This window comes from Myotis myotis, unplaced genomic scaffold (assembly GCF_014108235.1).
Source record: "Myotis myotis isolate mMyoMyo1 unplaced genomic scaffold, mMyoMyo1.p scaffold_m19_p_4, whole genome shotgun sequence".
Lineage (NCBI taxonomy): Eukaryota > Metazoa > Chordata > Mammalia > Chiroptera > Vespertilionidae > Myotis > Myotis myotis.
The window spans coordinates 14,898,311-14,924,611 of NW_023416346.1; the positions used below are offsets into that span (position 1 = coordinate 14,898,311).

The window sequence follows — 26,301 nt, forward strand, 5'->3', positions numbered from 1 at the left end:
CTATATTTTTTCTAAGAGTTGTATAGTTTTAGCTCTTGTGTTTAGGTCTTTGATCAATTTTGAATTAATTTTTATATATGGTGTAAGATAAGGTTCCAACTTCATTCTTTGCATATCCAGTTTCTTGGAACCTTTGTCAAGAATCTATTGACCATATATGTGAGAGTTTATTTCTGGGTACTCTGTTCTATTCCATTGGTTTATATGTCTGTTCTTATGCCAGTACCACACTGTTTTGATTACTATAGCTTTGTAGTAAATTTTGAAATTAAGAAAGTGTGAATCCTTCAACTATGTTGTTTTTCAAGTTTGTTTTGGCTATTTGGGGTCTTTTTAGATTCCATATGAATTTTAGGGTGGTTTTTAATATCTCTGCAAAAAATGTCAAAACTATTGGAGGTCTATAGGTCGAATGAGGGACAACATCCACCTCACCACCCATCTTCTGAAGAAATGTGAGCAGAACTTGTCTCATTTAAACCTCCTACATCTCCTTGTCATCCTTCTCTAAGTGATTCTCAGAGGCCTACGAGGAGCCTCAAGGACCAAGACCAGGGTACGCTACTCATGATGTGACTTCCCTGAGCCATGAAGTGGCTGCTATATTTTGTTACTAAACGGGCTCCTCTTGCTGTCCCCCTCCCTCCTTTAGAGCGATGGGACCATGTCACTACCACAACCAAGAGGCCTGGAACGACCAGAGCTCCGGCAAAGCCTGCAGGTAACATGCTACTCTAATGAGGGCAATGAGGAAAGACCCTGTGGAGCTCCCTCTGGGGTAGTGTCCAAGTGAGCTACCTGTCATTTAACCAATTGATTTTCTCTTTTATGAAGTTGATGATTTTGACTTGGCTGATGCCTTGGATGATCGAAATGATCGAGATGATGGCCGCAGGAAGCCAAGTGCAGGAGGAGGAGGTAAGTTGTAGCTGGTTAAAAGCACTGGCCAGCACTATAGCTCACTGGTCGAGTTGTAGCTCATTTACTACTGCAGCCCACAGAGCCACTCCTGGCCTGGCAGAGCTGGGGGCACTTAAAGGCACAGGAGAACCCTAAAACAATGTTCTCAAATTTTTGGACCCCCCCAAATTATTGAGGATCTCAAGGGTTTTTGGTTATGTGGGTCACATCTATCAATATCTATCATCTTTGAAATTAAAACTGAAAAAAAGTATTTATTAATGAAAAATGAACAGCAATAAGCCCATGCATGATAACATAAATAGCATAGTATCATGTGAAATAACTATGCTTGGCAAGATAAAAGAGGACTTTAGTGAGAAAAATTTTTGCAAATTGATATGATGGCTATCTTAGTGGAAGTGCTAGAGTCTCACTGCTGGTTCCAGATTCATTTGTAACATGTTGTGATGGTTGAAGTATATGGAGGGAACCTGGCCTCATATAGCTATGCAGCTGGGGAAGGGAGGAATATTTTAATAGACTTAGCAGATCACTGTGGACATTCTTGGATAAGACACTAAAAACTTAAAACTCAACCAGTAGTTATTTCTTTCAGGTTAAGTGCAGTCTCTACGTATAAAAGGCTAATATGCAAAGTGTCCCCTCGGGAGTTCGACCTGAAGACTGGGTGTTCAATTGCCTGCTATGACGTGTGCTGACCATCAGGGGGTGGCATGGAACAAAGGAAGGCCTGGGCCGGTAGCTGGAAGGAAGGGCCCAATCGGCCCTGATCATCAGCCAGGCCTAGGGACTCTACCCATGCATGAATTTCATGCACCGGGCATCTAGTGTGGAATATAAAATTGTATCAGTGAACTTCCCATAATTGAGTTAAACCCCATTCTTGATTATGCACATTGTGCTTTGGTCGTTTGAAAAATATTGTTGCCCCTAGGTCCTTTGATCTTTCAAATAATGCCATTTCATTATGCAATTCCCTAAATTCACTTTTGTTGATATTACCACCCATCTCATCAGAAAAAGTCTTTTATAAAAAAAATATTTTTACTGATTTCAGAGATGAAGGGAGAGGGGAGAAAGAGATAGAAACATCAAAGATGAGAGAGAATAATTGATTGGCTGCCTCCTGCATGTCCCCTACTAGGGATGGAGCCCATAACCCAGGCATGTGCCCTTGACCGGAATCAAACCCAGGACCCTTCAGTCCACAGGCTGACGCTCTATCCACTGAGCCAAACCAGCTAGGGCGGAAAAAGTATTTAAGTAGAGGGAAGTTATTTTGTTCACAGTGGTAGATAAAGATTTTTGAAATTTTAATTCTTGTTTGAAATCTTATCATTGACAACAAATACCTCCAGGGATTTTAAGTGACAGCCTATTTCATTCATTTTTAAGAAATCATCAGCCAAATATTTAAGATACCACAATCATAGTTTGCCCATCACTCAGTCTTTCCTGTGAAAGTTGTCTTCCATGACACAAAGCATCTAATACAACTCAGAACTGAACCAATCACGCAAGTGCTTTTATGAATTAACTATAATGTTTTGGAGTGCGACAGAAATGCTTTAAGCATACGTTCATTTCATCACATAGAATATTAAACAATGTGTACTTAGTGGTTGAGCTATAATAAAATTAATTACTGTTTCCTAGTATTAGTTTTCTATTGCTGCATAACAAATGATCCAAACTTAGTGAGTTAAGACAACACCCATTTATTATCTCAATTTCCTTTGTTGGGGAGTTCAGGAACAGCTAAGCTGAGTTTTCTGTTTAGGGCTTCATATAGCTTCCGTCAAGATGTTGACCAAATCTGTGGTCTCATCTGAGCTTGGGTTCTCTTCCAAGGTCATGTAGTTGTTGACTGAGTACATTTCCTTGCAATTGTAGAACTAATGGATCTTTGCTTCTCCAGGACCAGCAGGAGCCAGACAGTACAAAGACAGAGAGGGGTAGAGTGGAAGAGGACGACTAACTCTGTTGTTTCTAGTATCTGAATTCAGAGAAGGTCTCAACACTGTTTTAAAGGTCTCATCTGATTAAGTCAGGCCTTTCCAGGATAATCTCCCGTTTGATGAATACAAAGCCATACTCATTTGGTGCCTTAATTACATCTGCTAAATCCCTTCACTTTTGTAATGTAATATAACCTAATCACGGGGGCAATAGCCATCCTATTCATGGTCCTGCTGGCACTCAAAGTAATGGGATATTATACAGGATGGGTATACTAGTGGGAGGGAATCTTGTGGGCCATCTTAGAATTTTGTCTACCACATTGATCAAGAACATTCTTTAGTGGCAATTATTGTCTGGGGTTGTTGGGCAACATTAACCTATACAGGTTTCTTGTCACTGAAAAATGTATTTTTGCCATTGAAGTATATATTTTTTTCTCTCTAGGTTTTTCGGACAAGGATCTCGAAGACGTATTAGGGGGTGGTGACTACAAACCAGACAAGGGTAGAGGTAGGGGCATTTATCTGTCCAAACAGCTTATTCTCATTTACAATGTGATTACATGATTAGCCTCTGGGAAGTCAGAGGTAGTTCCCAGACATCTGCGCTTGCAACTTGGGGTTCACTTGGAATGATGCGAGCTCTGCAGCTCAAGGAGGAGAGTTTATAAGACAGTTTGGCAAGGTCACACATTTTCTCTGATGTTCCTAAAGCCAGGGTGCTGCATGGGTTAGCGTCTGTACATTAGAAGAAGCCATTTGCCAAGGCAGCACCAATTACAGTAACTGAGGGTTACAGAACTCACTGGGAAGTCCCCCACCTGGGAAGCCTGTCACTCTTGGGATGGGAGAAGCAAAAATCATTGTGACAATCATTTTTTAAGGAGATCCATAGCAAGCCAATCATCTTTAAATATTATAGATTTTAGAGAGAGAAGAAGAGGGATAGAGAGAGAGAACCATCGAGGAGAAACAATCAGTTGCCTTCTGCTTGCCCCTACTGGGGATTGAGCCTGCAACCTCGGCATGTGCCCTGACTGGGAATCAAACCAGTCACCTCTTGGTTTATGGGTCGATGCTCAACCACTGAGCCACATTGGCCAGGCAAGCCAAACAGTTTTTAAAATATCTTTTTATTTTGACATAGTCTAATGCCCACAAGAAGTAAAAGCTGTGTATCTATCACCAGGTTTCCCCCATCTTACGTAACCATAGTACATTGTCAAAACCAGGAAGCTGATATTGGTATAATACTGTTATTAAGTCAAGCATCAACCTTATTTAAATTTTATTAGATTTTATATGAACTCGTGTGTGTTTGTGTGTGTGTGCACATGTGTGCATCTAGGTCTACCACATTTTATCACAAGTGCAGATTTTAATAACCATGTGTAAAATCTGAATTCAAAATGCAGAACTCTTCCATCACAAGCGAACTCCCTCATGCTAAGCCTTCATAGTCACATCCTCCCCCAAAGCCAGTTATTTTTAATTACCCAAAATACCAATAATGCAAAACTTTTATCATAATACTAGAGGCCTGGTGCACGGGATTTGTGCACTGGTGAGGAGCATGGCCTACTGGGATTGGCCCACTGTGGGAGCACCGCTCACCCGGGTCAGCTGAGCAGCTGCTCCCTGGTCTGGCATCTTCTGTGGAGCCAGAGCACTCACCTCTCCAGGGGACAATAGCACTGAGAGGAGGCGGAGTAGGCCTCAGTCCTGCAGCGGCCATGAACCTGCCTCCCAGCCTCTGGGGTCAGCTCTTCAAGCCCAGTGGTGGCTCTGCGTGACCTGTGGGCATCCAGAGGAAGCAGCACGGGGCGAGAAGGAGGAGCCTGGGGTGAAGAGGCAACAATTACAGCCCGGGTTCCTGCTCATTGGCCCAGGATTCGCAGCGGGAGCAGCTGCTCATCCTGGTCAGCCAAGTGGCAGCACAGTGACTACCGGGGGGCAGCTCCTGTGTTGAGCATCTGCCCCCTGGTGGTCAGTGTGCATCATAGTGACTGGTCCATTGGTTGTTCTGGTCATTACGCCATTTGGTCACTGGGCTTTTATTATATAGAATATGTCAAGATTTTATCTTAATATGGAGAGAATATTAGCCAAACTTGATATGAAAAAACAGGTTGTGGTTGTAATTTGTGATTGTTACTTATGGTTGTAACCTGTTCTGATGGTAAGCTATGGTTGTAGCAGTTTGTGGTTGTAACTTGCTGTGATGGTACGTTGTTACAGTTATGTGTGTGAGAAGTTATTGGTGGTAACCCTGTGATACTCCCCACAGTCCTGGCAGTGGTACTACCATTTGCTCCTTTTTTACAGGAACTGTGTACTTTTCATATGGGAAGAGTGTTTTCTTCTGATCAAAGGATACTGTAGTCAAATTTGTCCTTCAGAACACCTTTCCAGACAGTGTCATCTTGAGTAAAAAGCTCTAAAGGCCTCTAAATGAAACTTGCAGGTGTCAGGAGTACATGGAACATTTAAAGGGCAAACCCAGCAAATGAGCCAATTACTCCTGGGTGACAAATGGTATTTCCAGATGGGGAGATTAGGGCAGTAGTAGTGTATGTATGCATGCACATGAATAAAAGTCTGAATGATTTTATTCCTTATTAAAAGTACATGCTTTAGCAATGAGGAAGTGTTAGGAAATTCTTTAATTAGGCTCATATTTGAACTTGTCTTATAAAGAATCAGTTGTTAGCTCAAGTTTTACCCTCTGTCATTATGGATCTCAGTAAAAGAAGATAAAAGGGGTCCTAGCAAAAAATACAAGTGTGAAACTGAAACATTTTGATAAGCACATGATGCATTTCCCAGACACTCTCCTCTGTGCCAACATGCTAATGCCATGCGTGAAGATAAAACATCACATTAAATAAATGATGATCTTCACCCTAAAAACAATTATAATTCATGCAACCTTGATTCTTAGGCACATAGACTCAACTATAGTTTTGGAGTGTAATTCTGAAATGTTGTTATATATTTTTTTCTCCAGAAAACATTTCTGCTGGCCTTATAGGAGCCCCCTTGTCTGTAGGTGACAGTGACAGTCTTGTCAACAGGTTGCATCTGTTATCTCACCTCCTACCTTCCTATGAAATCCCTGTTGAGTTTACTGGTTGGCTTGCTCAGGCTAAAGGAGCTGCTGGCTCTCCCTATTCACTTGCTACTGAGATTGCCACATTAACTGACAATACTGCAAGTCACGTGGGTCCCCTTTAGCAGCTGCAGTGCAGTTGCTGGTTTTTATGGCCTGTTTACTCCACCTCAGTTGAACTAGTCTGGGGGAGGGGGGAATGTGAGCAAGCCTGGGCAAAAAGGCCGCAGACTCCAGCTGTTCTCACTGTTCCCTAAAATGGCTGTCTTTGATTATCCACAGTTAGAGTTGCTTTTTGAGGAGATGATTTATTCATTCCCTCATGCCAGAAATCCTCCCTCTTAGTATCTTTTGAAACTGGAATATTACTTCTCTTTGCCTCCCCTCAAGCCCAGACCCATGTCATCTCTGCTTGGGTCATCACCTTAACCTCTTCACTGGTCTCCTGGATGTAGTTTTTCCTCCTTGCAGTGGCCAGAGAGAACCATCAGGAATATGAAAGTGATCTTGTCAGACCTCTGCTTAAAACTATTGTATATTAATGAAAAGATAGCCCAGCTAAAAATGAGCATAAGATTTGAGCAGAAACTTCACAAAGGAAGTTATATGAAGATGTTCAAAGTCATTAAGGAACTGCAAATTAAAACCACGAGAGATATCACAACACACCCACAAGAATGGCTAAAATTAGACAGACAATACCAAATGTCGGTCTGGATGTGGAGCAACTGAAACTCATACATTGTTGGTAGGAATGTAAAGTTTCTTATAAAACTGAACATAGACTATGCATTGACTCTGCAATTTCATGTATTTTTAAGAGAAATGAGAGCTTATGTCTAAAAAAAGACTTGTAAAAAATGTTCATGGCAGCTTTATTTATAATAGCCAAATAAAAGCAAAAAACTGGGAGCAACCCAAGTATCAATAGGAGAATCAGTGGATAGATAATTTATGATATACACTCATATGATGGAATAAATTACTGGTACACATAAAAACATGGATAAATGTCAAAACATTATGCTAAGTGAAAGAAGCCAAAGGGAAAAAAAGAGTACATACTAAATGAGCCCAAACATATTAAGTAATAATACTTGCAAACTAATGTGTTATGTTAGAGATGAGATTCATGGCTGTCAGGGCTGGGATACGGACAGAGAGTGATTGAACAGGGACATGAGAGAACTTTCTGGGGTGATGGTAACATTGTGTATTTTAGTGGGGATATGGATTTTTCAAGTATATTCATCTCCCAAGACTTATCAAATGGTACACATAAGATTTGTCTATGTAAACTTTACCTTCAAAAGGAATCATAAGCAAATGTGGAACTCTAAATATGTTTAGAGGTCAGTATACTGATATCTGCAACTCTGAAATGCATCACAAATATAAGAAATATCATTGAATGGACAATGATAAAGCAAATAATGCAAAGTGTTCATTATAGGATCCAGATATTGGATATACTAGTGTGAGTGTTCACTCTACAGTGCTTTCAGCTCTTTTGAATGTTAGAAAACTTTTTTAAAGAAGCAAACAAACAAATTCTCTTTAATGGCTCTCCACTGCCTATAAAATACATTGAAGCCCCTTAGCCTGCTGCCCTATTTTTCAACCCTGGACCACCAGGTTCCTTTTATTTCCAAACATATGAACTGGTAATGCTTATCTTTAGGCCTTCACATTCTGTTTCTCTGTCTAAAAAGCCTTTCTTTCACCAGATGAATTCCCACTCATTCCCCAGAGAGTGCTAAGCCACCCATCCTTCAAGAGAAACCTTAGATTGCTTCTTCTCTGTTTTCCATAGCAACTAGACAATTTTACATTCCCATCAATAATATCTGAGGGTTCCAATTTCTTCACATCCTAGCCAACACTTACTTATTTTTTTATTATAGGCATCCTAATGTGTTTAAATCAGTATCTCATTGTAGGTTTAATTTGCATTTCCCTAATGACTAATGATGTTGAACATCTTTTCATGTGCTTATTGGCCATTTGTGTGTCTCTGGAGAAATGTCTATTTGCATCCTTTGCCCATTTTAAAATCTAGTTATTTGCCTTTTTATTATCAAGTTGTAGAAGTTCGACATATATTGTCAGTACTAGTTCCTTACTAGATATACAATTTGCAAATGTTTTTTCCAATTTGTGGGTTTGTCTTTCCATTGTTTTGGTGAAGTCTTTTAAAGCACAGAAGGTTTTGATTTTGATGAAATCCAACTTATTCTTTTTGTTTTGTTGCTTGTGCTTTAGTACTAAAGTTTTTACTTTTGATATCTCTTCCTTTTTAAGTTTCTGGATTTTGGGTCATGTTTGGAAACTCATTCCTTGCCCCAAGACAATATAAATGTTGTCCTACATTTTCCTGTAGTGCTTTTATGGCTTCATCTGTTTTGTATTTATTGGGAACTTCCATGGAAGGTATTGGATTAGATAAATTTATTTTATGCCAGTGGTTCATCAGTTGTCCCAATACTATCTTTTATACAGCATGCATTTCATAAAGGAACTGGGTTCATTCTGTGCTCAGAGGAAGTAAATAGAGCTCTGTTGCCGAATGAGGATCAAAGCCATGACATTGGCTTGGCTAACTGCAATGGCAGGTCTGTGTGGCTGACTTTAGTTTAGGTTCATGCAACTAGAAGGGATGGAAGGATCCTAAATGCCTATTTTTTTCTAATTGTTTAACCTCATGGTGTTTCTAGCTCACATGTCCATCTGAGCAATGAGTTTCCCACAGGATGGGATCACTTTTTTTGAAGGGGAGAGAAATAACATGGTTTTTTAAAAAATAATCTTAGGATAATGCTTCCGTACAGTCACAGGTTGTCAGTGAGGAATTTGTAGAGATGTGTTGAGATTTTGAATCTTTTTGACAGCCTGGGAGAGTACCAGGTCTCTCTGTTTGCATCTGGATGAACAATAGCCAGCGGCAGTCCTGTTTACATTTCATGTAACACCCTCTTAACTCAGCCATCATATAGACTGTGAGGTTCAAGTTGCTGTGAATCCTCATGACCATATCATTAACAAGGAAAGAGAGACTTGTGAACACTCAGCGTCATTTCACCTCAAGGTGAAAGAAAGAATAGGTTGAATTGCTCAGATCTGTCTGGAAATCTGGTGACATGTCAGTAGAAGACGCCTGTGAAGGGGCTTGCCTCTCTAGCACAGCAGAGGGGGGCCACTGATGAATCCCCATTGTGGTTTTTAAAATGCCAGTGTTCCTTTTTTTGTAAATAACCATTCATATCCAATCATGGGTCTTTATAAAATGCATTTAACCCAAGGGTTCTGCCCCAGGTGGGAACATAACAAACCTCATTTTCTCCCACAAGATTCTTTTTAAAAAATAAACTATTTTTTAGAGCACTTGTAGGTTCACAGCAAAATTGAGCAGAATGTACAGAGAGTTCGCATATCAACCCCGCTCCCACACACCCACAGCCTCCCCCATTACCAGCATCCCTTCCCAGAGGGTGGACATTTGTTACCATCCAGGAACCACATTGCCCCAGACTCTTTGGCGAAGGAAATGTCAGAGTTCATTGCCTCCAACATCCCAGGGCGGTTCCCCCTGAGGACTCTGGGCTTTGTGAACAGTCTCCCTCCGTTAATGAGTGTTATGTCCTGAGAAGAAGAGGGTGACATGAAAGGAGTGCTCAAGGCTAATTAATGTCTTGAAATGGCACCACTTGCTTGGCAGGGAGCTGTTGGTCTGGGGAAGTGTGTGTGTGTTTGTGTTTTATGAAATTTTATCTCATGTATAGATTCCTGTGACCACCACAGTCAAGATAAAGGACAGTTGTGCCACTGCAAGGATCCTGCCTGTTTTCCTTTTATAATCACAGACAGCCCCCCCCCCCACCCTCCTTAACTCCTGTCAGCCACTCATCTCATCTCCATCTCTGTGATATTTCAGAACCTTTTGAATTTCAAAATCCTGGGTAAGGGATTGTCAACCTGCATTTGTGTATGTTCCAAGAACAACTCCAAATCTATGCCAAGCTGGAAGTGGAAGCCCTTAAAAACTCTTACGATTTAATCCTATAGCATCTCATAAGGATGCTGTATTTTACCTAAGTTACATGAACAGAAACATCTGGATGTGAAGAAAAGCAGATAAAGTACTAGGCACAGGAAGAAAGTAAATTGAAAATATTAACCGTAAATCTCACTGGCTGGTGGGATTATGAATATTTATGCTAGCCTTTCATCTTTTTTAAAACAAAGTTTTACATACACTTCAGATAAAGAATAAATACTTCTTACCATAGTAGATACATGGGACACACATACTGTTGACATTCAGAGTCAGGCTCACCTGGCATGAGCCCAGCTCAGCCACCTGTTGGCAAGTCCTTTAGCTTCTGCTCTCTCTTCTGTAAGATGGGGATGATCTGCCCCATTTGATTGCAAGGAAATTCAATGGAGTACTGTGCATTAGGATCTGGGATATAACAAATGCTCAATGCATAGTTGCTATCATTTTGAAAATAAAAATTCCTACCTGGAAGCCTGGGCTTTGCGAGTCCTGCTTCATTTGGGAGGTTTACTGGCTGGAGCCTGTGCAGGGGGTAATAAGAAGGGTCAGGGAATTGGAAAGGGACTGTTTCTCCTAACCCCGAGCTGGATGGTCACAGACTCACAGCGGACACTATGTGCTTTTGTCCTTTCTCCAGGTGATGGCCGGTATGGCAACAATGATGACTCTGAAGCTGGTGAGTTTGAGTCCCAAGATTTCTGTTGGAAACCACAAGGAGACATAGTGCTGGCCCACTCTCATCGCAGAGTTGGCCTTCCAGACCTTCCCCTGAATGTTTCTGCTAAAGAACTGTGAGGGCAACAGCAGAGGGACAAAGTCATTTAAAGGAATGAATCATGAAAACATGGATCCCCAGGGAGGTCATCCCATGGGAACCTTGCTGGCATGAGACCCAGAGACCTAACTGGAACTGAGTTAAATAGGAAGGGACTGCGCCATTTCCATGTCCGCCTTTTAAGCTTCTCAAAATGGAAATCCTTATGGAAATCCAAATGCTTTGGCAAGTCCAGGGGGGCAATATGTCACTTGGACCCTTTTGATACAAATGGCTGGGCCTCTCAACACTGGCTCAGAGGTCCTGAGCATTAGAACAAACTTAGGTCAGTGTCTGAGCCAATCCTTGTGGTACGGTAGCTTGACCTTGAGTCTTCTCCTTTCTCCCACCCTCACCTTTACCCAGGAATGTCACCAGAGACTGGCACCATTGCCGGTGTGGCCAGTGCCCTGGCCATGGCCCTGATTGGCGCCGTCACCAGCTACATCTCCTACCAGCAGAAGAAGTTCTGCTTCCGCATCCAGCGTAAGTGGATCTGCCTTGTAGCTTCTTGTGGCTGTGCCTGCAGCAATTGCATTCCCCCCAGTCCTGGATGTGAACGAATGGTTAAGGCCTTTTGAGGGAAAGGGGAAGAAACATGAGCAAGTTGAGATTCTGGTCTATTCCACAGCCTGCCTGAGAGCAACTCCAGAGAAGACTTCCTGGGAGTGGGGCGGGGGAGTTGCAGTTTTGGAAATCCTGGAGGACAGGTCTAGGCCACACTGAAGTGTAAACCAGCCTAGAAGAGAGGATGGGGCTGGACACATTGACCTTGGTCTTCCAGGGTTCCAGTTTCTAGAAGCCAGATTTCTGTGGGGGCAGAGCCCAGTGGCCATTGTGATGTTTCCTTGTCATAGAACAGGAGAGACCCTGGGATTTCTGTATGGCCTCAGATTTCACCCAAAGGAATTTGGGAGCGTCAGAGGCTCTGGGGTCAACAGCTCCCTCTTCTGGTGTCATTTTTCTCCAGAGCAGAAGGCAGCAGTCTCTGGGGACCACTCATTCTGGCAACCTTTCCCTTCCTTTCAGATCCCAAGAAGTCACTGCCCTGGTGTCCCTGCTCCTCCCCGTGTGAGCCAGAACATCTTAAAATACGTGGAATTGTGAATTGTTTTAAAGGAGTAGGAATGCAAGAGAAAAAAATAAATGTAGTTTTACCCCTTCCTTTACATGCTAGATTTGTGAAAGCTAGGATGCATCTGTTTTATGCCATGGTTTTCTATAAGATGTGGTACAAATGGAATTCTGTCTTGGAAGCTGTCAGGTACCCGTGGGAATGCTATTGGGCGGGGGCAGAAAAACCACACTTGTTGGTTTTATAAGCACAGCTTTGATGTGTCACTGTTTGCTAAGAGTGTATCCCTAAGACTGGTGATTTTTAGTTCAAGGGACAGTATCTGACTCAGCAGTAGATTTCCTCTTTCCTAAATTTAGGATTATCCCCTATGAGGCTTCTCTTACCCTTGCTCTAGGACTCTGCCCTTAATTCTAGCTGGGAGCTGAGCTCCCCAGAAAATTAACCCAAGTCCCAGAATGTTTTGAATGTGGATATTGCTGAAATCTCCAACTACTTTTTCATCTGGCCATCATATTTGCTTCTTTTACTCTTATACAACATTCTTGACCAGGGCCACCACATACAGCTACACAGACTGCGCACAGTATTCTGGGGGCACCATTCACATCTCAGTACACAACCTGTGCAACTGTTCATGGTCTCCCTGCTGGAGATACTGTCACCTCACCAGGAATTGCGAAGCTTGGCTGTAGAGTGGTGTGAACAAGGAAGAGTCAGGAGTGCAGACCTGGAGGCTGGATTGTCCTTAGAGCTTTCCTTTGTCCCAGCATAAAATAAAAGAAACGGACTGGCTTAAAACAACAGAAATCTATTCTCTGCCAGTTCTGGAGGCCAGAAGTCCAAGATCAGGGTGTCAGCAGGGTTGGTTTCTTCTGGGAGCTCTAGGAAATGATCCTTTCTTGCCTATTCCAGGTTCTGGTGGCCCTAGATGTCCCATGGTATATGGTTGCATCACTTCAGTCTCTGCCTCTGTCTTCACATGGCCTTTCCCTCTGTGTCTGATTCTCCTATTTTGTCTCTTATACAGACACTTGTCATTAAATGTAGGGTCCACCTGGATAATCCAGCCTGATCTCATCTCAAGATCCTTAACTTGATCACTTCTGCAAAGACCCTTTTCCAAATAAGGTCACATTTACAGGTTCCAGGACATATCATATCTTTTTGGGGGCCACCATACACTCCAGTACAGCATCATTACCCAAAGAGTAAGAACTCCCACAGCCCCACTGATTAGGAATGACGTACACCCTCATCTCATAGGTGAACAGAGGCACAGACAGTCCTTGAAGGAACTTACTCCAGATGGGAAGCCATGAATCCAGAAGGGGTACCAGTAGGTAGAAACAGGGAGGAGAAAAAAAGGTTGATTTCCAAACTAAAAAAGAGATGTCTGGGTTGTATCTGTTTGTCTCTGTGGGGGTACTAAGGTGAAATGAAAATACATTATTTTCACATAAAACAGACAGATATGAGCTTTTCAAATTGGATTATCAGGGAAGCCAAATAAAATGTGAACACATGAAGGACTTGGTGTGTAGAACTGAGCAATTTATATAATATTTGGGAAAGAATAAACCCAAAAGAGGGAGTGTTAATGACAGCTGAAAGTTATGTGGCAACAAAGCTGGAGGGCATGGATGTGACCTTTCTGGGGGGTAGCCTCGAGGTGAGGGTATTGCTGGGCCAGGCAGTGGGGGTGAGCCTGCTGGCAGGGTGGCATAGGCGAGGGAAGCAAGTGGGCTTGTAGGACTATGATGGCTCCAAAGAAGTTCATGGAACCCACTGGCCTCACAGATCCCTGAGTGGGAGCCAATAGGCCTCTCCCCAACCCCCCATTCAGTCTAAAGGAAGGCTTCCCTCCTGCCACAGACTTCAGACTACACCCTCTGGCTCCTGTATGAGTGGACCCTCGTCTTTGGCCCTGTTTTTCCCCCCCTTCAGTCTGTTAATGATGTCATTATCATTGCTTAACCTACATTGTCCTGAATCCCTTTACTGGACACTTGTGCAAGTGCTAACATCACCCCCAATTTACACAGAAGGGAGCTAAGTGTGAAGTATCCCCCAGTTTTGAAAAGGACATCTTTTGCTTCTGTATCCACTCCCTGTACTACCAAATTTCTCTTCAGAGTTTTTAAGTTGTGTCCACCCCATCCTTGTGGCCCCTCTCACAGATTCCACCAGTCCTCCTGGATCCTCCTGTCTCCTCATGCCACATCCGTGGTTTACCAATCCTGGGGCTTGTGCCCCCTGCTCTGGGGTCACACCACCACCATGGCCCATGCCTTTCCAGGGCCAGGTCTCCTAGTCCTCTATCTGGATGGTTCCATCAGCCTCCTGCCTGCCCCAGTGTTCCCCATACTTCCCCCTGCACGGAGCAGCCAGAAGGACCTGCTTAAAAATGCACAGAACCAGCTCTGCCAGGACCTCCCATGTTCCCCACTCCTCCCAGGTAATGGCTGAGCCCCTGAGCTTGTCATTCTGTGGTTGGTTCCACTCAAACCACAGCCCTGCCCTTTCGCTCCCCTCCCCACCCTTGCAGCCATGGCCCCATAAGATTTTCTCCATAGCCATACTCACTTCCTTGAGTGTGCCTTGGGGCCTCCAGCATCCTCTCTTGCTGTCCCCTCTTCACTTAGCCTTTCTCATTCTTTGGGCCTGGGTTACCTTCCCAGGAAGCCTTCCGACCCTCCCAGCCTGATGGCCCTGACTAGATGTCTCTCCTGGATGTGCCCACAGCGCCCCCTGCTGACTGGTATGGAGATCATGAGGAAGGATTGGGCTTGGTGGTTTGTTTCTGTATCTGTGACTGCTTCCCTGTTCACTCTCTGGACTGTCAGCCTGTGGGAAGACTGTGTGTGCTTCATGTGTTATGTACCTGGTACCTACACTGGGTGGGAATCAGGAGGAATCCCATGGATGTGGGGTGGCTAAAACCACTGTGAAGCTGGGGGCTGGGACTTCCTGCCCAGGGTGGCCTCAACTATCACTGCATGGAGGTCAGGAAAAGCAGAGCAGAAACCACTCTGCACGGGGTGCACCAGCAAGCCCCCCAAGGGATGGCATGTGGCTACTAGGAGGGTCTCTCCCCAATGTGGCCCTCAGGGGCTTCCAGCCTTTTCTGCCATCAAAAGGGCTCAGGTTTTGGGGACCCTTTGCTTCCCATCTCTGCCTTCAGTGCCAAGGGCCAGCGTGTTTCACCAAAAGCCCGTGTGCTTTGTTGCCGGGGGCTGAGTTCTTGCTCCAGGGTCCTAAGTTTTGTGTCTTGCCTTCAGATGCAGCAGAAGGTCAAGGTAACAATGTACTTTGACTTACTTGTTTTTCTCTTCTGCTTTGGCCTCAATGCCTCATTGTCTTCCCCCCTCCCCCCACCATCCTGCTGCTCTTGCTCTTTCTCACCGCTCTCCACCGCTCTTCCTTGGCACTTTCCAACTTGGCTGCAACCACATCATCTTTAGCTTTCCCTGATACACACAGGAGGGTGCCACCTGCCAGAATTTCTGTCCCTAGGCTGGGTTCAGGGATGTGTGGGAGGGGGTGAAGGTCCTGTGTAGGATTCAGATGCCCCCTGGTGGTCATCCCTGAGGAGCAAACCAGATGGCTGTCCACAGGTAAAAGCCAGTCCTATGCATGCCAGGGTGGCAGCTGGACAGTGACCAGAGGTCAAGGAGTCTCCCATCCCCTGCCCATCAGCTGGGGATAGCTTTTCCCAGCTCCATCATCTACCCTGTCCCATATGGGGGCCAGCCACACCTGCTGACAGATGCCCACATTTTTACTGGACCCATCTGGTATCGCCTTGAGCCAGCAAGCATCAGGGCATACAGGCATACTTTTCTAGGCAAGGAGCCTGAATGCAGCCTAGGAGGGTGGAGTGACTTACACTGGTGCCTACTCATTTGGTTGGTTGTTGTAACCATGATCCAGTGTTCCTGCAGGCCCAGAGCTCTGATGAGATTTCCAGTCTCTTGCCCATCTAAGGATAAGACAGGGGCTCTTGACTCTCCCCAGGCAGCAGGGGTTGGGTCCACTCTGAGTCCTGAGTAATTGCCCTTGTGTCCAGCATGGTGCTGCTCAGTGGCCAGAGCGCTGGCATGCAGAGCATGCTTTGTAGAGTCCCCAAGTCCCTCTCGAAAGTAGGTGGGAGAAAGCCAAATAACTAGACCAGAGCAGCTGTTGCTGGGCCCTAGCACCTGTATGTGCTGGGGCAGGGCCAGTGCCATTCCCACTGCCTAGAGGATCTGGTTGGCCTCTCCATGCAGGTGTTGCCGGGAAGGCTGTACACTAGCAGGAGGCTTTGCAGGCATCTCCAAAGTGAGCTCCACTCAGCTATCTGCCCCTCTACTCAGCATCCATCAGTTACTCATGCAGTGCTTGGCTCCCTCTCTGCCTTCCTGGCCCCTGGCCCAGCATATGGACCCATGGGTGACACTGAGCCCTGCTATTGGGTGCCCCCTCTGCTGAGTGGAGCTGCTGTCTGGCTCACAATCTACATGCGGTGCCACCTGCCCTATGCGGACGGGGTTTGTCAGGGGCCTTTGCCATGTGATATCATTTCTGAGGATGATGATGAGAATTGGGCAGGCAGCACACTCCCAGCCAGCCACTCTGCCTAGATGAAGACATTTACGTGGCTCAGGGTGCAGGGTCCGAGTCTGTGAAGGGAGTTGGAGGACTTAGTCGGGAGTGCTTGATCATGGTGGGAGACCCTTTGGTTCAGTTGCTAACTCTGCCCTTTGCCCTTTGCAGAGGGTCTCAATGCAGACTACGTGAAGGGAGAGAACCTAGAAGCTGTTGTGTGTGAAGAACCTCAAGGTAAAGACTTTTTGGTCAGTGTCCCTTGCTGCCAAAGGTCCCCTAGTTGGTGAGCCCAGCACTGTGCTAGGGAAGCAGGAAGTGCAGAGGTGTCTGTTTCTAGAATATCCAGGCAGAACAAGGGCTGCAGTGGCCTAGAGGTCCCTGCACTCAGCCCCTGATCAGATGGCCATCAGGGAGAGTGGGACCACAGCCAGGGCCAGCTGATGCTGTGTTGAGGACTTCGGTGCACTATTGGGGCTCGGGCTGTGCTCCTGAGTTATCTGAGCATGAGCCCCAGGCCCCTGTACTCCCTACAATGAAAATAGATGACTCCAGACAAATTCTCATAGAGCCCTGGGGAATATTTTACCCTAGACACATAAACTTTCAATTTGAAAATTGCCAAAGGCAGGAGGGAACTTGGTTAAAACATAGACCCTATTATTGGAACCCGTCTCCCTCCCTTCCTCCCTCCCTCCCTCCCTTTTTCCCTCCCCCTCCCTCATTTCCTTTCTCCCTCTACCCTCCCTTCCTCCCTTTCTCCCTCTACCCTCCTTTCCCCCCTCTCCCTCCCTCCTTCCCTCTTTCCCTGTCTCCTTCATGGTCATGAAGCCCTTTCTGGGTACAGGAGCCATCAGCAATGGAGGCTGCATAAGGTCAAGCTGCTGGCCTGGAGGGCCAGTTTCTCAGGGTAGATACCACCTGTGGCTCTGGAATTTGAGTGGGGTGGTCAGGAAAGGCTGTTTTCCTCAGTAGAGGCTGGGTAGGCATCTTGTGGCTATATTAGAGGGCAGCAGCAGTGGGGGTGCACAGCGTGCCCCATGCCCTTGCTTAGGATGGGTACTTGACAGTACTGCACTGAATGGATTAAAGAGCCCTGAATTAAAACATGGGAAAACTGGCTCGACAGCAGCATTCACTATAAGCATTTTTAAAACTCTTAGCCAACATTGTGTGAGCACGTTCTGTAGACCAGGTACTGTGTCAAGTGCTTTATTTAAAATCCGCCCAGGAATCCTATCAGAAGCATTCCCGTTACAGATGAGGAAGTGGGTTGCCCTGACCTGGGGACAGAGTGGGCACTAGAGGGGAGTTTGGCCAGGAGGGGCTGTGCTGCCCCAGCCCCTGAACAGGACAGACAGGGAACCAGCTTGCTGTCCCCAGCAGGGGCTGACTTGTGTATTTGCGCCTTCTGTGCAGCGTGGAAATGAATCCCTTCTAACGGGTGTTTTCTCTTCCCAGTGAAATGCTTAGAACTGCCACCACAGTCCGCGGAGCCACTGCAGCCCCAGCCGCCTCGGATCTGAGGGTCCCTTGCAGCAGCCGCTCACAGTGGTCCTGCCACTGAGGACCAAGATCCTTATTTCATTTGGACCCGCAGCTGCTGTACTGTTCCTTTGATATCATTGGCTTCTCGTTCTTAAGTTTTCTGGATGAGCTCTTGGTGTTTGTGAGTTTGGTTTCTGTGCCCTGCAGACAGGATGGTGGTGCCCTCCCTGCCACAGATACCCTGAAATCCAGCCGTGGGAGCTGCTGGGTCACCCACTCCCCAAAACTAGACAATTCCAGGCCTTAGTGAGCTGGGGAGGGGGACCAAGCTGAGGGAGGCCAAGAGGACACTTGTGCTTAGGGGACAAGATACTGACCACAGGGTAGTGTGGTTCCTGACTCTCTGGCGGGTTTCTGCCAAAAGGCAGCCCTAGTGTGACCTCAGAGAACAATCAGGGGGCCCAGCTAACATACGGTGCTTAGAGCCCCTGCAAGGAACGAATTAGTGAATACCAGGTAACACTGGGCACACACGACACCCAGAGTGGAGGTGGGGGGTCATTTCTGTCCTTTCCAATTCCAGCTTTGACACTCACTGCTGGGCTTCCAGAGAGCTGGTCCATGTGGAGACTTTACATTTTACATTTATTTAATTGCAAAAATGCATGCCATGCTAGTCCTGCCCTCAGAGTTTAGGAATTTTCTAGACAAGTACAAGCTGTGACTCTCAAGTCTAATTCCCATCTGATTCCATAGGGGACTGGATGTGGTCTCCAGGCTGACATGATTAGTTTTTAGGAATCATTTATGTACTAGAAATGAATTCATCCCCCTTCCTCTTGTGTTCTTATTTGGTAGCAAAAGATACAGACATCAAGAATGAGTATCAAAGCCAGAAGCATGCTTGTTGTTTGCTTAGAAATATATTTGAGGGGAAGGGGAGGGGAGGGGAGGGGAGAAGAGGGGAGGGATGTTTGCTTGGTTTAGTGACATATGCCTGCCTTGGCAAGTTTATAGATATACTGTCTGGCCTGTTGATGATGAGCACTGGGGGCCTGCTCACTGTGGGAAACACCAGAACCCAGGGACTGGCTCCTCACTTGACCTGGCACTATCTTATTGGGGCTGGAGCAGAGCTGACTTCCTGGAATGTTCTCTTTGGCCCACATGTGGTCCTGTTTCTGGGAGCTCTGCTGTCAGAGGCTGAGCTAGAGTATAGAGTCACTGTCTACTGATAATAAGTTTGGAGTGTCAAAAGTCACTCCCTGAGAACATAACGAAGGTCAGCAGGAAGATAGGCTCCTATTTACACAAGTTCATGTGCCTCTGCCCTGCACAGGAGGCCCCACCAGTCTCCCAGGCTCTGTGTTAGCTCCTTGTCTGCTGAGCTGGGAGAGCCAACTCCAACTTAAGGAAACAGTTGAAATCTGAACAGACCCCATAGGTTATCTAATGCATGCCTCATGTGTTCATTTATGCACTTGTTTTAAAAACATACTCCATTGTGTGATGGTAATCAGTCCAGTTGGATTGTGTGGCTCAGTGCTGCCCTTCGGATCCATTGCCAATGCAGGCCTGCAGGTCCTAAAATGCCTTCTGTGTGGAGGTACCTCCCAGTCAGGCCAGGGGTATGTGTCTTTGAGGGGGCGTGGAGCACTGAGGACACTGGAGGAAGGAAAATGTGGCCTCCCCATGTTCCAAGAGATTGAGCAGGGGAGGCATTGCTTGCAAGGTATGCCTGTTTCTAACACCTCCCAGCCCTCACTAGCCAGATTGTTGTGAACTTTGCTCGGCTTCCCCATCCCAACAATGACAAGAACTGATGGCCTGAATCCCTGGCCAGTGCTGGGCTGGAGGCAGTTATGAAGGATTTTTGCATCTATGGCTTGTTGCTACGTAGATAGGTTGACCTCAGGACCCAGGGACAGCCAGTATCCTAAGTACAGGAGTCAGAGAGGGATTGTGTTAGGATGTCTGAGCACCAAGGCCCTCCTGAGGCCTTTAACGGGGAAAAAAAGGGCCAGCGTTTGCATGTGATTAAATACTCTCTCCCTGCCACTGGGAACTGTGGACATTTTATAGAGAAGTCAGTCACAGCAGTGAGTAGGATGAGGAGTGATGTGGCCTGTGTGGCCCCTGGCATGGCGAGGATTGGCACTGGAATTAGTTGGGTTTCTCCCCTTAGCTTTAACCTGAGGCTTGTGATGGCAAAGAACCTGCACCCCTCCATCTGGGATGAGAAGTCAACACGCTCTGTAAAGCCACATTCTGAGCAGCACTGACTTCAGTTGCCAAACCCATTTTGTTCCTCCCTAGCTCTCGGGTTGCCTTCTGCAGAATGAGTGCTCAAACCTGCTGCTAGTGGCTGGCCAAGCCTGGAAAGTCACTCAGCCACCCATTTGCAGAGCTGTCAACCCAGAGTACTGATACCTGCAGAAGCCTATGGGGCTTTTGTAACTATGTGATTATCTGAAAGTTGCATTGGCTGGTGTGGGCCTCTCTCAGATGATAAGGGAGATAAAGTGAGTGAATTAGAAGGGCCAGTTGAAAAGAACCAATCTGTATCAGCTTAACGTGGTGGGCAGGTTGGGGGGTGGGGGGCGCGGGCAGAGCTGGCTCAGTGTTATTAACAGCACGTGGAGGAAGGAGACATGGCAGTTTTGTGGGGTGGAATACCCTCTCAGGTCAGACCCATAGAACAGTGCCAGCCCACTACCTTGGCTACTTGGGTTGGGAGTTAGTATCAGTTCTCTGAGGAAGAAGAAATAGAGACTGATCAAGACCCCAGTACTTTTTATGTGCTTGTATTTAAGAGTGAATTGTAAACTGTCTCGTCTTTGCATTAAACAAAATAGAACCTAAGAGATTATTGCATTGTGGTGGCGTTCAAGGCACTTCCTTTGTCAGGTGATGCTGTTTTTTTCCCTAATTATGATATGGAGCTGACCTCCTCCACACCCTCCCCAGCCAAAGGTATTTCTTTGGAAGGAGAGAGGTAGGTTAGGGCTTCCAGGGGGTGGCCCCACTCAGGGTATAAGAAGCTAAGGCCTAGAGCTGTACAGTGACGTGCCTGATGTTCCAGGGTGTGTGAGGGGCAAGGGGTGGCAGGAGGGCAAAGGCTCCAGACTCCTGACTCCCAAGCCCACTGCTTTGCCTTCTTCAATGAAAGGCAATATCGAGGGTGGCTGTGAGGTCTGTGCAGTGGTTTCAGCCAGAGAAACTGAGCAAGGAGGAGGGCCCTGCACCCCATCACTCATTGCTGCTCTGTGTGGAATGGCCTATTTGGGATAAAGTGTGCTCTTGTCATGACCCCACAGCTTGGCTTACAGAGTGAAAAGACAGCCTGACATTTCAGCATGAGCAAGATGCGGTGGACACTAGGAGGGCTTCCACATTGAGGTGGGTGACATTTTTGTTCTAGTAGTAAAACAGCACTAAGTCTTCAAACCCAAACCCACCGAGTGACTTTTCAGTGCAGAGGTTCTGCATGGCCAACTGGGGTCTCACACAGTGGCCCTCCCAGCCTTGCCACTCAGCTGTCACTGCTGAGAACTACAGCTACAGTGACTGCTCCATGGAGAGGGACAGGGATCGAGGACTTTTTAAGAAGGGTGAGCCTCAGGGGTACCATGGTTTCATCCAAGCCCTTACAGCCCTCCAGAAGGCCAGCATTCCTTATGTAGACTTGGGGTTGGGACTCTGGGGCTTCTCAGAAGTGCACCCAGTTTTAGGCTCCAGGACTCATGGCCTGGAAAGACAGCTCTGCCTCCTCAGAGCTGCATCTGGTTCTCAGGTGTCTCCAGTCCTTTCCTTTGTCCTTAACATTTTTTCAAGGTTAAGGTCAAGAGGCATTTCAGATTTTTAAATCACAGTACTTACCCATTTCAGCCAAAACACTGAAGACTTAAGATAAATTGCATTTATGATTTAGTAAATGAATTCAATTATTTAAAGGCACATAATAAAATAACATGGATTGAATGTTTACCATTACTAATTTCCCCCAAGGGGGGGAAAATCTACCCAAACACTTAAAAAAAGAAACCACAGAGCAAAGATATTATCATTTTAATTACAGATTGTAATATAGTGCATCAGGTGAGGCAAATACGATACTGTACCAGTTTTTAAAAATCTGCACCGTAAAGGTTTTACATTCTAGTACACTTAAATAAAACCGAAAAAAAGAACTGCTTAGGTAACAAAACTATACTTCAAATTATTTTAGAAATAGTTTTGTGCTAGGAACATATAAAGGAGAATGATCTCGATTGCTGCTTTCAAATCGAATGGGAGTTTCGAGGGCTCCTCCTAGGGCCCCACATGCAGAGGAGGGTGCGACAGCCCAGCCTAGGCCCCCACCCTGCCCAGCACCAAGCTAGCTGACCTGGGCAAGAATAAGCCCACTCTGCTGCTCTGGTTCTGTCAGAAGCCTCATCCAGTCCCCACCAAGTTTAATAGTCTTAGTGCAGCTGGGGATTAAAGGATATTTGTAGGGAACAAAAAAGGGGAATGTCTCCATTTAGGAAGAAAACAGTGTATCAATGAATTATCCAGTTTATCCATTTGTAAATAAGCTTTCAGGTATGTTGGGAGCATAAATCAAAAGCTAATATAAATTGAACTATGATTTAGAAACAAATCCCCAGCTGATAAAAATGAAGAATTCATTTTAGGTAATCAAATTACTTGGAAGAAGTACTTCTGATACCTTACAAGTACCAGATAATTTTCTTTAAGAATCAGAAAGTTCCAAGTTGAAAAAACATCTATTCTCTTAACTATTTGTAAAAAAAAATCTTTTTTAAGAATATATTTTCAAAAATAAGGTCAATATGTAAGACTGTGCATGGCGTCCACTAATTAAACAAACTAGATATTCCAATGCAGTTGTACTCAGCTCTAACCCTATGGGTTTCTGAGGCTCCCTGACTCCAAAGGCAAGCTTAACTCATGCAGTGATGGGGGTACCAGTGATTGGCAGAAATGGACAGGGCAGGGGGAGGGTTTGGCCTGCTGGAGCGGGTACAAGATTCTGTGACACCACACAGAGGAACTCAGCTCTAGCACTAGTGGATGGACCAGCTGATGGTAAATTAGTTCCTGCCCACAATGACAGAGTCCCAGAACCCAAATTCAGGAGGGAAGGCTCAAACCTGGGAGGAGAGGCCTGGCCGGAGAAGGTTGGCTCTGAGATGAGAAAACCCAGGGAAGTGCGTGTTATGCTTTTGGCAACTGAAGCCACAGCTCAGTGGTTGCTTTAAAATACTGACATGAAGTCATATGAATAAACTGAATTAAAGAGATCTTCAGACAGGCAGATAACAGGTGAGAGCGGACTCAGAAGCAGGAGGCTGCAAGGTCAGACAGGCCAGGAGCTGTGGACAGCTCTGTGAAGGAGCCCACGGGGAGGCCAGCGCAGAGCTGCCAGAGTCCTCCCCCTCTGCAAAGCCATCCCGAGGGAAACTGCTGCTATTGCCATCAGTGGCCTAGGCCACCTCAGGAGGCAAGTACCAAAGTTAGGTGAGGCTAGAACACAATGCCTTTTAAACAACAGTATTCAAGTCGCGTTTTAAATGTACCACATAAAAGTTATCATGAGCTGTTTTTGAAAAGAATTTCTCACAGTCCAGTTAGCAGATACCTCCTGGGGTGACTAGTATAAACATAAAAAAGGACATAGGAAAATAAATGCATATTTCTCTTTTTAAAAAATACCTTACATGTACACAGCAGTAATTGGTACAGGGGCCCCCTTGCAAGAACTCTAGAACAGAGGGCAATGGTCTGTTTTTCCCCCAAAATAGTTAACTTTAAAACAGTCAAGTTGTAGCAAGGAGCTGAAAGAAGCCTGGGGCTGGCAACATGGTCTCTAAGTAAATGGTGTTTGTTTTAATGAAGGAAAGAAATGGTATGAGACTTTCTTGAACCTAAGCACTATGTTCCATTCACTATGGCTTCTCCCAAGTGCCTGGGCCGGTCACAGGATCAATGGGACAGACAGCCACCCCTGAGAAACCCAACAGGAGGGAAATAGGATGTTCAGAAAACAAAAAAGTATAGACGACAGTGGGAGCTGGCACCTAGCCACACACAGGGTCGCTGGTTGGAAGTGCTGTCCAGATGTGGAGGGCACTGGGCCTAATCCTAAAAGACAAGATCACAATGTATAGCCGGAACAGGTCGCAGGACCCTTGCCTGAGTCACCTGGGAAAGCAGTGGAGCCGCAGGATGGCCTTGATGGCTGGACTCACCGGAACTACTGTCTCTGCAGCATCAGACTGAGGTGTGGACGGGTGTGACTGAGTGGGAAGGCGAGGAACCCCGCTCAGATGGGGATGAGGCTCGAGTGGCCACCTCCCGCTGCAGGTCCTCCACCCTCTTCTGCAGCTCCGCCCTCACAGCCAGCAGCTCCTTGAGATTTTGGTGAATTGGCATCTGGGGGCAAGCAGGACACAGCTGCATTAGCCACTCATGGGCACTTTCAGCATAGAGATGCTTCTAACTGCAGGATGAGTTCACAACCAAGATGCCCATGTGTCCTCATGCCAAGCTACAGGGACTCTCTACCCAGGAGCCAGAGGTTCCAGCTAACCCCGTGGGGATGCTTTTGTCACTCTGTACTCCCCTGCCAGCTTGGCCAAATTCCCAGAGAACACAAGCGGGCTCAGGTGAAACCTCAACCTGCGCATCAGGCAAGGCCACAGGTACTGACTGGTCGTAAAATGCTACTGGTTTCTGCCCCTCGCATGCATACATACCTCCATTACCTCTGAATTTTTACAATTTTATAAATAGCTCTACTGACTAAAAATGCTTCTGTTAAATCAGCACTTTCTACAACTTGAAGTTTCATTCATTTTCATTGATTGGAATAGGAGCTAGCAGAAGCCCCTGGAGAGGGCAGTGCCAGCAGAGGGGAGTCCCCTGGGGACACTGGCTCTTCCCTCCCTCCTTCCTTCCATACAGCTAGGCACAACCACTTAACACCCTCTAATGCAGCGGTTCTCAACCTGTGGGTCGCAAACAATGAAAATACTTCCTGTATATCAGATATTTACATTACAATTCATAACGGTAGCAAAATTACAGTTATGAACTATCAACAAAAATAATTTTATGGTTGGGGGTCACCACAACATGAGGAACTGTATTAAAGGGTCGCAGCATTAGGAAGGTTGAGAACCACTGCAATGGCTTCTTCGTGCCACCCTAAGGGTAACAGCCTGGCCTTGTCCTCAAGGCCCTGTGTAATCTGACACCATCCTGCCTCTCCTGCTCACCTCTCACCAGGTCCAGCATTCCAGAACCTTCCAGGTATTGGAAGCATGTGCTGTCCCTTCTGCCTGGAGTACTCTTCCCCAGCCTTTTCACACACGTGCTTGCTTCAGCCCATAGGGACCAGTGTAAATAGCACATGCTCTGGGGGTGGGGGGACACTTTTGGACTCTCCACTCCTACCAGGCCTGTCTATTTCATCATTTACCTCCACCAAAGACTGAACTGTCCCATTAGGGAAGCCAATGATGACGAGCCTGATTAGAAGAAAGAGGGAAGGTGGAAGACAGATGAGAGGGTCAGAGATCAGAGAAGGGGGAAACAGATGAGAAAGGGACAGACGAGAGGGAGGGGCAGAGACATGAGAGAAAGAGGAAGAGAGAAACAGAGACAAGGGGGTGACAGAGATGAGAGGGAAAGAGAGGGACAGGCAGAAAACGAAAGCGGGACAGAGATGTGAGTGAGTGAGCCAGAGAAGAAAGGAAGTGAGATGAAAAAGAGACAGGGCAGCCAGGTGCCCCCATCATAGCACGGTGGCTTGGTGACCAGCACGGAAGAGGCCGAGAACAAACTCCTAACTTTGGCAGGAAGAAAGGAGCAACAAGGCCCAGCACTACCACCCATCAAGGTAGGAATTCATTTTACACTTGTACACCCACAAGGTCTTAGCGAGGCTACGGGCCTTGCCCCACATCAGGCATCAGAGACAATCACCACCAGAAATAGGATTTGGCCCTGGCTGCTTGGGGGCAGCCTTTCCTTCCATAACTGGCTGCACCAGGAGGCCTTGTGTGACTGACTTTGGCCACTAGGGGATGAGTGGCTCAAGGAGCAGGCCACTCCAAAGAGGAAAGGAGAACAGATTTTGGAACTGTGCTTGTGAGGAAGCTTTCTGGAGGCCAGATGATTGCTAACTGATATCATGGCACTCTGCACAGATGCCACAGAGCTAAGGACAGATGCTCGCTGGTACAGGGATAAACTTACTGAACATTTAAAATGAGTTACTAATGG

At 46.1% G+C, this 26,301-nt stretch overlaps 2 protein-coding genes across 12 annotated transcripts in view; one reads left to right on the forward strand and one right to left on the reverse strand.

Annotated features, from left to right (window-relative positions):
• The window catches only part of CD99L2 (CD99 molecule like 2), a 98,211-nt gene extending 77,340 nt beyond the window's left edge, over nt 1-20,871 (forward strand). Inside the window, exons 5-12 of one of the 3 annotated variants that reach the window (XM_036304271.1) lie at nt 653-721; nt 835-918; nt 3,331-3,396; nt 10,686-10,724; nt 11,229-11,348; nt 15,219-15,236; nt 16,693-16,758; nt 17,983-20,871. In XM_036304271.1, coding sequence (XP_036160164.1) covers nt 653-721; nt 835-918; nt 3,331-3,396; nt 10,686-10,724; nt 11,229-11,348; nt 15,219-15,236; nt 16,693-16,758; nt 17,983-18,047 — 527 coding nt within the window. In that variant the 3' untranslated portion in view covers nt 18,048-20,871. Of the gene's footprint in view, nt 1-652; nt 722-834; nt 919-3,330; nt 3,397-10,685; nt 10,725-11,228; nt 11,349-11,891; nt 15,170-15,218; nt 15,237-16,692; nt 16,759-17,982 lie in introns of those variants that run through there. The other 2 variants (XM_036304272.1, XM_036304270.1) reach the window with 2 other exon arrangements.
• Nucleotides 20,872-22,060: 1,189 nt separating this feature from the next.
• The window catches only part of MTMR1 (myotubularin related protein 1), a 68,508-nt gene continuing 64,267 nt past the window's right edge, over nt 22,061-26,301 (reverse strand). For 8 of the 9 annotated variants that reach the window (XM_036304267.1, XM_036304264.1, XM_036304262.1 and 5 more), the window contains one exon: nt 22,061-24,447. In XM_036304267.1, the coding sequence (XP_036160160.1) occupies nt 24,286-24,447 (162 nt within the window). In that variant the 3' untranslated portion in view covers nt 22,061-24,285. The remainder of the gene's footprint in view (nt 24,448-26,301) is intronic. The other variant, XM_036304260.1, reaches the window with a different exon arrangement.